General features: G+C 59.8%; 1 protein-coding gene across 2 annotated transcripts in view; it reads right to left on the bottom strand.

Annotated features, from left to right (window-relative positions):
• Positions 1-7,757, bottom strand: part of NECTIN4 (nectin cell adhesion molecule 4) — a 16,923-nt gene extending 9,166 nt beyond the window's left edge. The window contains exon 1 of one of the 2 annotated variants that reach the window (XM_059413477.1): positions 7,387-7,757. In XM_059413477.1, coding sequence (XP_059269460.1) covers positions 7,387-7,462 — 76 coding nt within the window. In that variant the 5' untranslated portion in view covers positions 7,463-7,757. The remainder of the gene's footprint in view (positions 1-7,386) is intronic. The other variant, XM_059413478.1, reaches the window with a different exon arrangement.
• Positions 7,758-12,007: the final 4,250 nt, after the last annotated feature.

The following is a 12,007-nucleotide window of genomic DNA, read 5'->3' as shown; positions in this document are numbered from 1 at the left end:
AAAAAAAAAAAAAAAAAAAAAAAAAAAAAAAAAAAAAAAAAAGCCCGAGGGCGGGGGGGCGCCCCTGGGAGACTGGGCAGGATTTGATCACTGACCAGAAGGAGAGATGAAAGACAAAAGACAAAGACAAGTCCCTGGTTTCTAGGCTGAGTGACTCAGGAGGGAGGCAGGGCCTGGGGCAGCTTGGGGTCAGGGAGACATCCACGGGGAGCTATGGAATAAAGCGTGGGAAGCACAGTGTAGGGGCAGAGTAGGGGCTCTGCCTGGGGTGGCGAGAGCTCCTTGCCTTGGAACGGACATCCCGCAGCCCCTGCCTCTGGCCAGCACTGCACACGCCTCGCGCACCCTGGGCCCCTCCTGGAAGGCCCTCCTCCCTCTCTGTCTGGTAGCTCCGCTCGTCGGGGCTGGGACTAGTCATCCTTTAGGACTCCGCTCAGACATCACTTCCTCCGAGAGTCCTCCCTCCCCCACCCCCATCCCGACCTCGGGCAGGGCGAGGTGCCCTCCCCTGTTCTGCCCTGGCACCCTGCTCTCGCCTCACCAGAGTCCTGCATCCCCCGGATGGCGTTCGCTCTTTTCTTGTCTGCCAGTCCCACTGGACAGAGCTCCCCGAGACATCACGGTGGGAAACCTGGTTTCTGATTTAGCGCTCAGTGGCACTTAATGGGTGTCCGATTCATTTTATTGACTGAATGAATGAATGAGAGAGAAAGAGAGAGAGGCAGAAGAAGGAAAAGGTAGAAGGAAGAGGAATGAGTCTTCAGCTGGGCTGGGCAGACAGGGAAGGGGTTGGCACAGCAACCAGGGGTGTGGGCTGGATAGGCTGGCTACCTGGGTCTGCGGCTACAGGGAGCAGCTCTGCACCGCACAGAGGGAGAAAGAAGCGAGGCGGGGGTGGGGGGTGCAGTTCTCCAGGGAGAAGGTGAAGCCCCACGAGAGTGGACCAGAGGGTTCCAGGGACTCAGAGCCCGGGCCAGGGGCAGGGGGTCCCACGGCCCTGCCAGCAGGGGCGGAGGGAGGATGCCGTTGGGAGGACCCGAACAGGACGGGACAGACCTGCAGGGCCAGATACCAGGGCCCTGACCTGCCTAAGCTGGTCTTGGTTCCACCCAGCCCAGCCTGGGGAGTCCAGCTAACTACCCGCACCCCTTCCAGACACCTCCTCCCGGCACTGGGGTGAGCCAGGCTGCCAAGGAAGGGCTGGAGGTGGGCTTGAGATAGGGGATCACCCCCAGCACAAGCTCCGCTTCAGATGCTGCTGTCTGTGGGCGCCGGGATTCCAAGCCCTGGTCCACTGGACCGCTCTAACCTCCCTAAAGACTCTTTCTGGGATGATGTCGGATGGCATATTTCCATCCCTATCCCTACCCTTGCCAACCATCTGCCCCTCTCCACAACTGATCAGCCAGGTTTTCCCTGACACATACCTTCTTTAGGGTACAAGGCATAAATGCCTGAGTCGTAACCCTCCCAGTCCCTCCCAGTCCCTCCCAGTCCCTCCCTGTGAGTCCAGGATCCCCGCTCCCCAGTAACAAGCAGGAGCCCTGCAGGATGAGGTAGTAGGCAAACAGGGGAGTCCCTTCAGGACCTCTCCCACAGCCCCCCACTGTCCTAATCCACTGTTCAGCAGGAGCACACTCTCCTCCAGTTCACGTGCACACACACACACACACACACACATACTTGCACACATGTACACGCAAGTGTGCTCCGGCTACAAAGGAAGAAGAGGGAACTTGGGATCTAGGATCCCTGCCTGGGATAACTGGACCCAGAAGCCCAGACTTCCAGGCCAGGGCAGGCCAGGACTGCCTCCTCCTTCTCTCCCCCACCCAGTGCCCGCCCGGCGTCAGCATGATGATGTCACCAGAGCAAAGGAGACACACCGCCTGCCTGGTGAGGTCACCCTGCGGGCATGTGGTTGCTGGGCCCGGCCAAGACCACGGACCCTTCTACTGCAGATCGTTTGCTGAGGCCGGTGGGCTGTGCTGGCTGGTCACTCCCCCCTCTGACCGTCCCCACCCCTCCTCCCAGGGGAGCCCCGGGACGCTGGTCAGGAGCCGTAGTGATTCAGACGCTGCCGCACGGTGCCTAGCCGCAGCCGCCACCAGCCACCACCTTGCGCAAGGGAAGGAACAGGCCCAACTGGCCAGACGGGATCCCTGCCCTCAGCCTCCCCCACCCCTGGCCGGGCCCCCACGGGCCTCTTTGTGGCCCTGCCCTCTGTGTACCCCGCACGCTCCCAGACAAGCCCTCCATTCCTGTCCTGGGCTGGCTGCTGGCTCCCCTATACCAGGCCTGGGTCTCAACCTCCCTCTCTGGGTGAGGCCCCGCCTCCGATCTCCGGAGGGGACACTGAGGCAGGCAGCCACGGATGGCAGAGTCTTTGGGAAAGGAGGCTCTCCTCCAGGGGGGGGACTTTCTCCATCAGCATCCCGGCTGGTGCAGATGGGGTGGGGACACGCAGGGGGCCTGGAGGAGGGTGTGCCAGGAGGGGGAGGGAGTCCGTGGGAGCCCCCACGTGTAGGGCATCTTCAGGAGAGGGCCTGGCAGGTCTCAGCGCGGGGCTCACCGGTGAGGCCGGCACCTTCCGCGAACTGGGGAGTGTTTCACACTCGTGTGTGCTCACAGCTCATCGTTAGGGAAATGGAGGTGCTTGTCTGCGCGGGGAGAGGGGAGCCGTGGAGTGGCAAGTGCGGGCGAACGTATGCGCAGACACGACTCCGTGCACGGCTCTCATGTCCGCGTGCACGGCGCGCGTCCTCGGCCCGCGGGGCTCTGAACACCGAGGAAATATTTTGATGTCGGGTTCTCCTGGCTCCGCGTGTCTGGCTGTCTTAGCTGCCCTCCGTCAGGGGCATGTGGCTCTGTTTCTTCACCTCTGCATCTCAGCTGGAGTGTTGCCAGGCACCCCTCCCCACCTCACCCCAGACTTGAGGGCAGATTCATCTCAGGTGGAGGTAGGTACCCAGAGATGAGGTCACTGTCCCTCCAGGTGATGGGAAATTGCCATCCAGGACTCCCCAGCAGAGCAAAACAAAAGCTCACCCTACCCTTGCTCCTCAGGTTCCTACTAGAAGGACTCCCACCTTTGTCACCACTCCCCCACTCCCCAAGTGCCCCCCCCAGCCCCTGGGGGGGCCCCCCCAGGAGCCCTCTCTCTCCCTGGGAATCTGTCAGGCCTCTCTGCTGCCGCTGCTCCTGCCACCACCAGAAAAACCAGCTCTAGCTCCAGGCCTGGGGTGAGGGCTGTCTGGTGTGGGTTTGGTGGGAAGGGGGGGTCGTGCCTAGGGCTAAGGGGAGGGGTCCAAGCTGTGCAGGGGCTCATTCTCCTTTGTTAACACTTGCTGCCCTCGCCCCACAGCAGCGGCCTCTACCAGACAGAGCAGGAATCCGTGGGAGAGTCTGGGGTGAGACAGAGGACCCGGGAGGAGCCCTGAAGCCCCCCCTGTGGGACGGGTGGCAGCAACAACCTGGGAGCCCATTTTCTTCCACCCTTCCCCCCACAACCTTGGCCTTGGCTAAGGATCTCAGAAAACTGGGAGATTCTCCCTCCGCCTTCTTCCCAGCCCCTCACTTAGCCCCCATGGTCCTAAGCCCCCCAGCTTAGTGAGAGCTTCCCAACCCGGGCAAAGTGCCCGCCCACAGATTAGTGTCTGGGGAGGGGGCCACACCGATGCCAGTGGGGAGGCGAGAACAATGCGGGGGACAGGCCTCGAGGCAGCCCGGCTCTGGCCCAGACACAGCTCCCAGCGCAGATAAGTCCCCTAAACCCCCCCGGAGCCAGAGTCTGAGCCCGGCTGAGTCACCACAACAGCCACACTGTGGGTGGGAGACCCAGAATTCAGCGTCTCTCAAACTCCTGAGATCCTAGCCGTCCCCCACCTTGAAATCCTGCCACCACCCCCCCCAAAGTGGGGTCTAGCTCTGCCTCACCCCACATCATCCCTCAACCCAGCTCTCGGGACTCAACCAGTTTTAAAGGCAAGCAGGGAGGGGGGTGCCCAGCGAACCTGGGGAAAAACTCCTGAGACCAGAGGCCCCCCGTCCCGTGGAAGATGGATCCAGTCCCCCTCCTTCACAGGCCCCCAGTTCTAAACTTGACCTTCAACCTTCGGTGAGATTCAGTGTCAGACCCAGCTCCTCTGCTCCTTTCCCTCCTGACTCAGGTCCACACCCCACTCCCAGCCCTGCGCTCAACTAGGCTTTGGTCAGTCCCAGGGGAAGTCGTGGGGGCCAGAAAGTCCAGGCCCCTCCCTTCACGCGGCTGCTCCCCACGGGGGCCGTCCTCCTCGGCCTGCAGCGCTCCAGGGCCCCGACACCCCGACGCTGCGGTCTAAAAGCTGGGACCATGGGCTAGGGGCAAACTCCTCTGCCATCTCTGGAGCTGGGGACCCCTTAGCCCAGCTCCCCTGAAACACTATGGTGGGACCAAGGTCACTGGGGCCACAGGGCTTCCGTGGGATTCTCCTAGTCTCCGCCACCTTGGGTGGGGAAGCTGGCCTCCCCTGCTGGCTTCCCTAGGTCTGGGTACCTCCTGCCCGACTAGGCCTGCCCCCCTCGGCCTGCCCCCCTCTGTAAACAGGAGTAGAAAAGCAAGGATGGGGCCCCTCCCTTTCTAGGAAACTAACCTCCGGTAGAAAGCTGATCCTAATCCTCGGAGGGCAGGCCATAGAATTCAGGGAAGCCCTTACCCTCTGGTCTTACAGGACCCAGTGGGCCCAGAAAAAGAGTAAGGAACAGGCATCTAGTGGAGGGGTGCCTATAGATTTGGGCCCCTGGGCCCTGGGGCAGGAGATGGGGAAGGGAGAAGGGAGGGGACCTCACCCGGAAACTCATCCCATTAAGGAGAGACAAAGAGCTGTGGTGTCAGGCGTCTCCCTGGCAGGGGTGGGGCAGGGCCCTGAGGCTCAGAGCTCTAATGGCCGGGAGTTGGGGAGGGTGGGCACTGATTTGCAGCCAGGCAGGGGCAGAAGGCAGCATCCAGAGTATAGGTCCCCTTGGTCCCCCCACCCAAGAGATGGGTCAGGACAGCCCTGCTGTCACGTGGCTGGACTGACCACTTCCTCCAGCACCCAGCACCGACCGCCCCCGCCCCCCTGCCCCAGTCAGGGGCTGGACAGCCACAAAGCCCTAGGCCTACAAAGCTGGAAGGTCCATGGAGATCAGCAGGTCCTACCTCCTGGTCTGCTGAAGTCCACACTCTCAGCTGCCCAAGGTCACCTAGCAAATTCATAGCCGAAATGGGGCCAGAATGCAAGACTCCTGACCTCCTGTCCAAAACTTTTTCAGAAACAAAAACAGTCCTGCTTCCTGGGGGGTTACCCAGAGAGGAGCCAGAATGGGGGTGGTGGTGGAGGGGGTCACCAGGCTGGGAACTGAGCTCCAGGCTTCAGAGTACCCTCCAACCCTGCACACGTCCTGGCAGCCCCAGCGGAGTGGTGGCTGGCTGGGCACCGGGTCCCCGGGATAATCCTGGGGCCAGGATGTTCCCATAGCCATAGCTCCCCCCCCCATCAGGCAGCGAGCAAGGTCAGGGTGATGCCCTGACTACAGGACGTCTCCTTGCCCCTTCCCTGGGCTTCTCAGCAAGAACAGCTTTGTGTCCTGGAGAACAAAAGCGGGGACCCAATGTGTTCCCCACTCTGTCTCCAGCAGCTAGCACCCCAGCTGCACCCAGCATCCACCCAGACGTGCGAGCCTTTAATGGGCAAGGTGCTGGGAGATGAGGACACTCACCTTGGTCATACTTCTAACACTCGTCATCTTTTTCTTTTTTTTTTTTTTTTTTTTTTTGAGGGAGAGCGAGGCAGAGAGTGTGTGAGCAGTGGGTGGGGAAGGGAGAAATGGAGGGGTAGAGAGAAAATCTTAAGCAGACTCCATGCCCAGTGTGAGCCCAGTGCAGAGCCCAACACGGGCCTCGATCTCACGGCCCTGAAATCATGACCTAAGCTGAAGTCAAGAGTCTGACGCTGAACTGACTGAGCCACCCGGGTGCCCCTAACATACAGTCATCTTAAGATGTCATTTGCCTACCTTTTTCTCTTAGGTAGTTTTCCTGTCTGCAAAATGAGGCAGTTCTAGCGGGGGCCTGTCCAGCCCCTTCCATGTCCTGAGACCCCATGATGCCATCATTCCGGGGTGGGTAGATCCCACAGGAGAACGGCTGCCAATTTCCCTGGCCCCAGGGACCGGACCCTACCCTCTGAGCCTGAGCAGGTGAGGAGGGTCGTCTGGAAAATGGGAATTGAGATGGCGTGGGAGGCAGGGGTTGAAGCTCAGTATCCTGTGATTGGAGGCTGGCCAACGACCCGTCGCCCCCATTAGAAGATCAGAGCAAGTGTGGCACCCACCCACCCGCACATCTGTGCCTCATTCTCCCCCCAGCTTCAGCGGGGGACAGAGACGGGAATCACTGCAGTGCACTGCTCAACAATGAGATTCCTTTACAGCTGGGCCTGGGGCCATCCAGACAGGGCTCTGTCTTCCAAGGACAAAGATTCCTCATTTACTCATTACCCTGGAAGCAGCCTAGGGAATCCCACTGTGGTCTCACTGTGTACCCACGGGCATAGACACACACGCGCTCTCTCTCTCTGCCTCTCTGAAGATTATAAATTCCGGTAACTCGTACGCATCAGGCAAGAGTAACAGAAGGCATCTAGTCAAGGAAATAAGGGGAGAGGGAATAAACAAAAGGAAGCCACACCCCGTCTAGAAGGTTCCCTACCCTAGACCCCCCTTCATCCAAGTATCACGCCCAACTGACCACCCAGACGGTTAACAGTGTGCCCAGGGAGAGAGAGGGGCCGGAGTGGAGGAGCTTCCAGCTCCCCAGCTGTCTCCCAGCAGGTGCTCTGGTCTCGGAACTCTCGGACATCAGGGAGCGGGGAGAAGGAAACAGGAACGCCCTGTCTCCTCTCTGGGCATCAGGCTTCCTACCTCTGATGATTCTAAACCGGCTCAGCCCTGAGTCAGCCCAGCACCAGTCAGCAGTTTTGGAGCCTGGGGGGCGGGCGAAGGAGCCTCCAGGGAGCCCTGGGGTGAGAGGGTCCCTACCTGCTCCCCCTACCCTGCCCACCTGCCCGGGCCACCATGTCTTGTTTCTTAGGCGAGGCTACGGCAGAGGTGATCGGGGAATCCAGACAGGGCGACATGGCCTGGGGCTGAAAGAGGGTACGAAGCGGAAGAGCGACCCCGGCTCTGCGGGGGGCCCTACTGGCAAGTGGGGGCGGGAGAGGCAGATCGGTTCGGCAGTCCAGAGTTAGAGGAAAGAGAATGTTTACGTGTATGCGCGTGTATGTGTGTGTGCGTGTGTGTGCGTGTGTAAATGTGTACTGGCTTGGCCTCAGAAGCCAGGGTCCTGATGGCTCAGGCAAGTCCTACCTGTAAATGATGCCAGCAGCAGCAGCAGCAGCAGGGCCTCGGGCCCCCACATCTCGGCTCCCAGGGACAGGGGCATCGTTCAGAAGGCGGAGCTGCCCGGTGTTTCTGAAGTTCCACCGAGTTCTCCCTGGGAGCCGGCTCTAGAGCTGGAGAGGGCACCGACCGGGAGACAGGAGATCACGGCGTCTTCAGGCCTGAACACACCTGCCTGTCCCTCTGGGGTCCAGCCCTGCTGTGCCCACCCAGCTAGAGCTACCCCCCAAAGGCCGTGATCGGGAGCTCGGAGCTCCCCTAGAGCTGGTTCCCACGCCGTGGCCAACAACGATGGCAGAAACCTGGGAACCTGCTCAGCAGGTCAGAACAGGTGCGTCTCCGGGGGTTGGGCCTGGCACGGAGACGCAGCAGCCGCCGCCCCCATGGCCTGGGCTAGCTAATGGGCGCCAGTGAGGGAGGGAAGAAGCCAGGACCTGGTGGGGAGGGAGGGGGGGGAGGGGGATCCCATCGTCGGCTCCAGGCTTTACCTGGCAGCATGGAAGAGGCTGAGAAGGGAGAGGCAAGGTGCGGGGCGGGGGGTGGGGGGCTGGGAGGGGTCGAAGAAGGCCCAGGGTGGCTCAAAGAGGGAGGCACTAGGCCAGGAGGAACAGGGGCAAGGCCCTTGTGGGTGGAAAGGAACCCAAGCATCCCACACCCCGGCCAGCTTTGCTGCCTCCCCAGGGCCTTGCCAAGTTCCCCAGTCACCTGGAGGGGTTCAGCCTGGATGCTGAGAATCAAAGACCGGAACTGAGAAGTCCGGTACTGGCCCAAATGAGAGAAGAGGCCCAGAGAGGGGACCAGGCTTGCTGGAGGACAGACAGCTTCGATAGTAACACGGTTTTCTCAGGCATCTCGATCCCTGAGACAGGGATCGAGTTCAAAGATCCCGGAGAAGGAGCTTAGGTGGGGCCCTCCTCCATCCCACATTCTGTAGCAGAAGCCGAAGGACTGACGGAGAAATTAGCCCCCGCCTCCTGGCCTCTCTAGCGGGACTCTCTCAGCTTCAGCACCTCCCGTCACCCCGCCAGGAGTCCCAAAAGCGCATCAGCATAACTCTCCATGGTTCATTTTACCCTTTTACCCCACGGTCATGTCATGAGAGCACGTCTGGACTTTGTGAGGGTAATCTTTTTTTTTTTTTTTTATAATTTTTTTTTTAAGATTTTATTTATTAATTTGACAGAGAGAAATTACAAGTAGATGGAGAGGCAGGCAGAGAGAGAGAGAGGGAAGCAGGCTCCCTGCTGAGCAGAGATCCCGGTGCGGGACTCGATCCCAGGATCCTGAGATCATGACCTGAGCCGAAGGCAGCGGCTTAACCCACTGAGCCACCCAGGCGCCCTGTGAGGGTAATCTTCATTTCAATACTCTGTCCTTGAATCCTTGTAAATATATGTACTCACACTCGTAAGACCTCGAGCATCAAATGCCACCACCAAGTCAAAGACAAAACCCTCCTGGCCAGTTTGGGGTAGCCAGGGGGAAGGGAGCCAGCTCCCGTAAAACCATAAAAACCGGGTGAGGGAGAGGGACAAGCTCATGGGCAGACTGGGGTTAAGAAAACCAGGTAAATACGGAGGGAAACATGAGAAAAGAAAATATAGGTTAAGTCTGGGAGCAGGACCCTTTTGCCCGGCCAGAGGCGGGAAGGAGGACCCCAGAGCAAGAAGGGAACGTCATCTCGTGGGAGGGTCTCCCACACCCCACAGCCCACGCCCTCAACTCTGCCAAAATCAAATTCATCTTTCCAAACGGACCTCAAGGGCCACATCATTCACGAAGCTTTCTCAGCTCCTCCCACCCGAAATGAATCTTTCTCCCTCTGTTCTTCCCCAGTCTCTGCTAGTCCCTTTATTATAGCTTGTGTCCCCATAATTTGTGCACATCTTATCTCCTTTACTAAATGTAAGCTTTGGTTCACGAAGCATGGATTGGAGCCTGCTGCGTGCCAGGGACTCGGCAAATATGTGAAGCTTTAGGGACGGGACCAGAGCCGGGGTCTGTGAGCTGCTGGAACATCAGGCTTGTTTAATGACCTCATCTCCGTCACCCCTGCTAGGTCAGCCCGCAGCACTTGGTGGGCACTGAACACATTTTTGTCGGAGGCAAATGGTGAATTGGTGAGTGAAGGGATGTCAGTATGGAATGGGTGGTCCAGGAGGGCCAGTAAAGGGGAGATCCCGACTCTCCTGAACCTGGACCGTCACCCAGACTCGCACCCCCGCCTCTGGACCATGACCCCCTACTCCGGTCCAGATCCAGCTCCCGGCAGTGGCCATACTGGTGACCTCTTCTTCGAGGACTATTTCCAGGGCCAGGCCAGATGCCCGAACTCCCCAGTTTCTCTCCGCCTCCACCTTGGCAAACCCCCTCCCCTCCTTAGGACGCAGGTCCCTGCCTGTGCCCGAGGAAGAGCCTCACCCCGATGCCGCTTTGAGATCCGCTGCAGCAGGGGTGGAGCAGGGCCAGGGGGGATGGGAGGGGGGGAGCATCCTGTGTTATAATTATAATTATCACACCTTGGATCCTATCGCATGGTTTCAGAGGAGCTCCTTTCCTTCCCACGGATTCACCCCTCCTGGTCCAGGAAACCGGAGGAGAAACTGAGGCATGGGTGTGGGAGAGCAGTGAGGTCATAGGGTGGGCATCCCGCTCCTGTATCCCCTGCCACCCCTGCCTTCCCGTTCTCAGGATACCCCCACCCCTCCACAGTGCCACTGGCCAGAAGTCTGCGAGCCCCTCCGTTACTCACCCCTGCTCTGGCCATATGGAGCACTGAGGGGAGGTGGGACTTACCAAGGCCAGGATGTCCCCAGGGCAGTCAGGCCAGGCAGCCGCTCCTGGCTTTGGCTTGAGGTAGGAGTCTGGCCCCCCTCACCCAGGGATCCCCAAGTCGCTCTTCGTGCCCTGGTGCATCTCACGAGAGCCATGCTCTTGGGGGAACGGGTCCTCACACTTAGGCCTGCCCTTCCCTCCTCTGGGACGAGGCCTCGGGGAGGGCAGATTCCAGGGCTGGGGCTGGAAGAAAATCCTGGCTGGGGGAAGCCTTCTAGACCAGTGCCTGATTTCTTGGGTTCTGTTCTTTCTTCCTGATTGAAACCCTCGTGCTTCACGCCCAGGCGGCTTCTTGAGCGTGTGTACCATCTGGGCGGCAACACCGTGCCTGCCTGCCTTAGTTTACCCACAGACACTCAGTGGGCACCTCTTTGCGGAAGCTCCAGGGAGGGGACAGGGACACCTCGCATGCAGTCGCTGCCCTCCAGGAGCCCTCAGGGAGGCGAGCCGGGAAACAAAGCACGGAACGCTGTACCCCGCCAACCTGTGTTCCCTTCGTGTCTCTGTGCACCTGCGGCGTCCACACTTGGGGCTGTTGCCGTCAGCACGACAGCCGACATGCACAGTCTGCGTGTGTCCAGGCGTCTGGTTACAGCTCATCTCTGTCCCCATGGCAGGCTGCACACCTAAGCCAAACCGGTCGGAGTGGGTTGTGCTGAAATTTTTTGTTTGTGTCAATGGGACGTGGATGTGAGTCAGGGAGGGACAGGGATGGGTGGGGTGGGGAGAGGAGTGAGAGTGAGGGTCAAACCCTGCGAGGCTGGGGAGGAGCTGGTCAAGGCGGGGGAAGGGCCGGGCTGGGGGCGGTCGGGTGCGTGGGTTGGGGTAGGAGTCAATCAGAGAGCTCCTTAATGAGTAACAGCCCTAGTCCAGTGAGATCAGAGAAGAGTCGGAGGCCTGGGGGGCGGGACGGGGGGAGACCCTCAGGCTTTGGGAGAGAGGAGAGTGGATTATAAATCAGAGTGTCCCCCCAGTGGGGACAAAAGGTCTGTGACCCATGTCTGTCTAGCTTTGTTTCTCCGTGTCGTAGGAAGCCGGCTCTGATCTGCTCATTGCCTTGGTCTCTCCGGTTTGTAGAGAAAGGGTTTGGGCGTGCTGACGGACACTGTGGTGGAAGATTGCGGACGCGGGAACTGATGCTGTGCCCCAGGACCAAGGCTGTTTCAAGCTTTAAGCTTGCTTCTCCTCCTTCCGAGGATGCCCCCCACATGCAGAGATCCCATACAGAGAACAGGTTCCGGCAGCTTTTCCTCCCCTGGAAAACACGTTTGCCCCCTGGGGCTGGCGCATCACGGTGCCCATGTTAGGACAGTGGCATCCTGTTTTCCAAGAGATTTCATCTGAAGCTTCCGTCCGACGCGTGCTGCGCTGTTTCTATCTCCCCAGGCTGCAGGCTCCGTGAAGCCTAGTCCCCGGCCCCATTCCTTCCCGGCAGCCACAGTTCCTGGTTGCCTCCCAACTCCCTTGGAGCTCAGGGGGCTGGAGTTGCTTGTCCCTAAAGAGGTCTACAGCTGGAGTGACCCACCGGGGGCCGTGGCTCAGCAAAAGGCACATGTGGACCCCGTTCCTTCTGGGATGGGGTGCAGAATCCCCTCCACCCGGCTCTCACTCCACGGGCTCCCCAGGCACCGGCAAGTACATATGAACTCAGGGACGGGGGCCTGGAGTAAGAGAGAGATGCTTTGATTCTTTGACCCTGGGTCTCTGGATGGCCGGGCACTTTTAGAAGGCTCCAGAAATAGGTCATGGCGGG

This window comes from Mustela nigripes, chromosome 10 (assembly GCF_022355385.1).
Source record: "Mustela nigripes isolate SB6536 chromosome 10, MUSNIG.SB6536, whole genome shotgun sequence".
Taxonomy (NCBI): Eukaryota; Metazoa; Chordata; class Mammalia; order Carnivora; family Mustelidae; genus Mustela; species Mustela nigripes.
The sequence above is the reverse complement of the archived record's forward strand: the minus strand, read 5'-3'. Positions and strand labels throughout refer to the sequence as shown.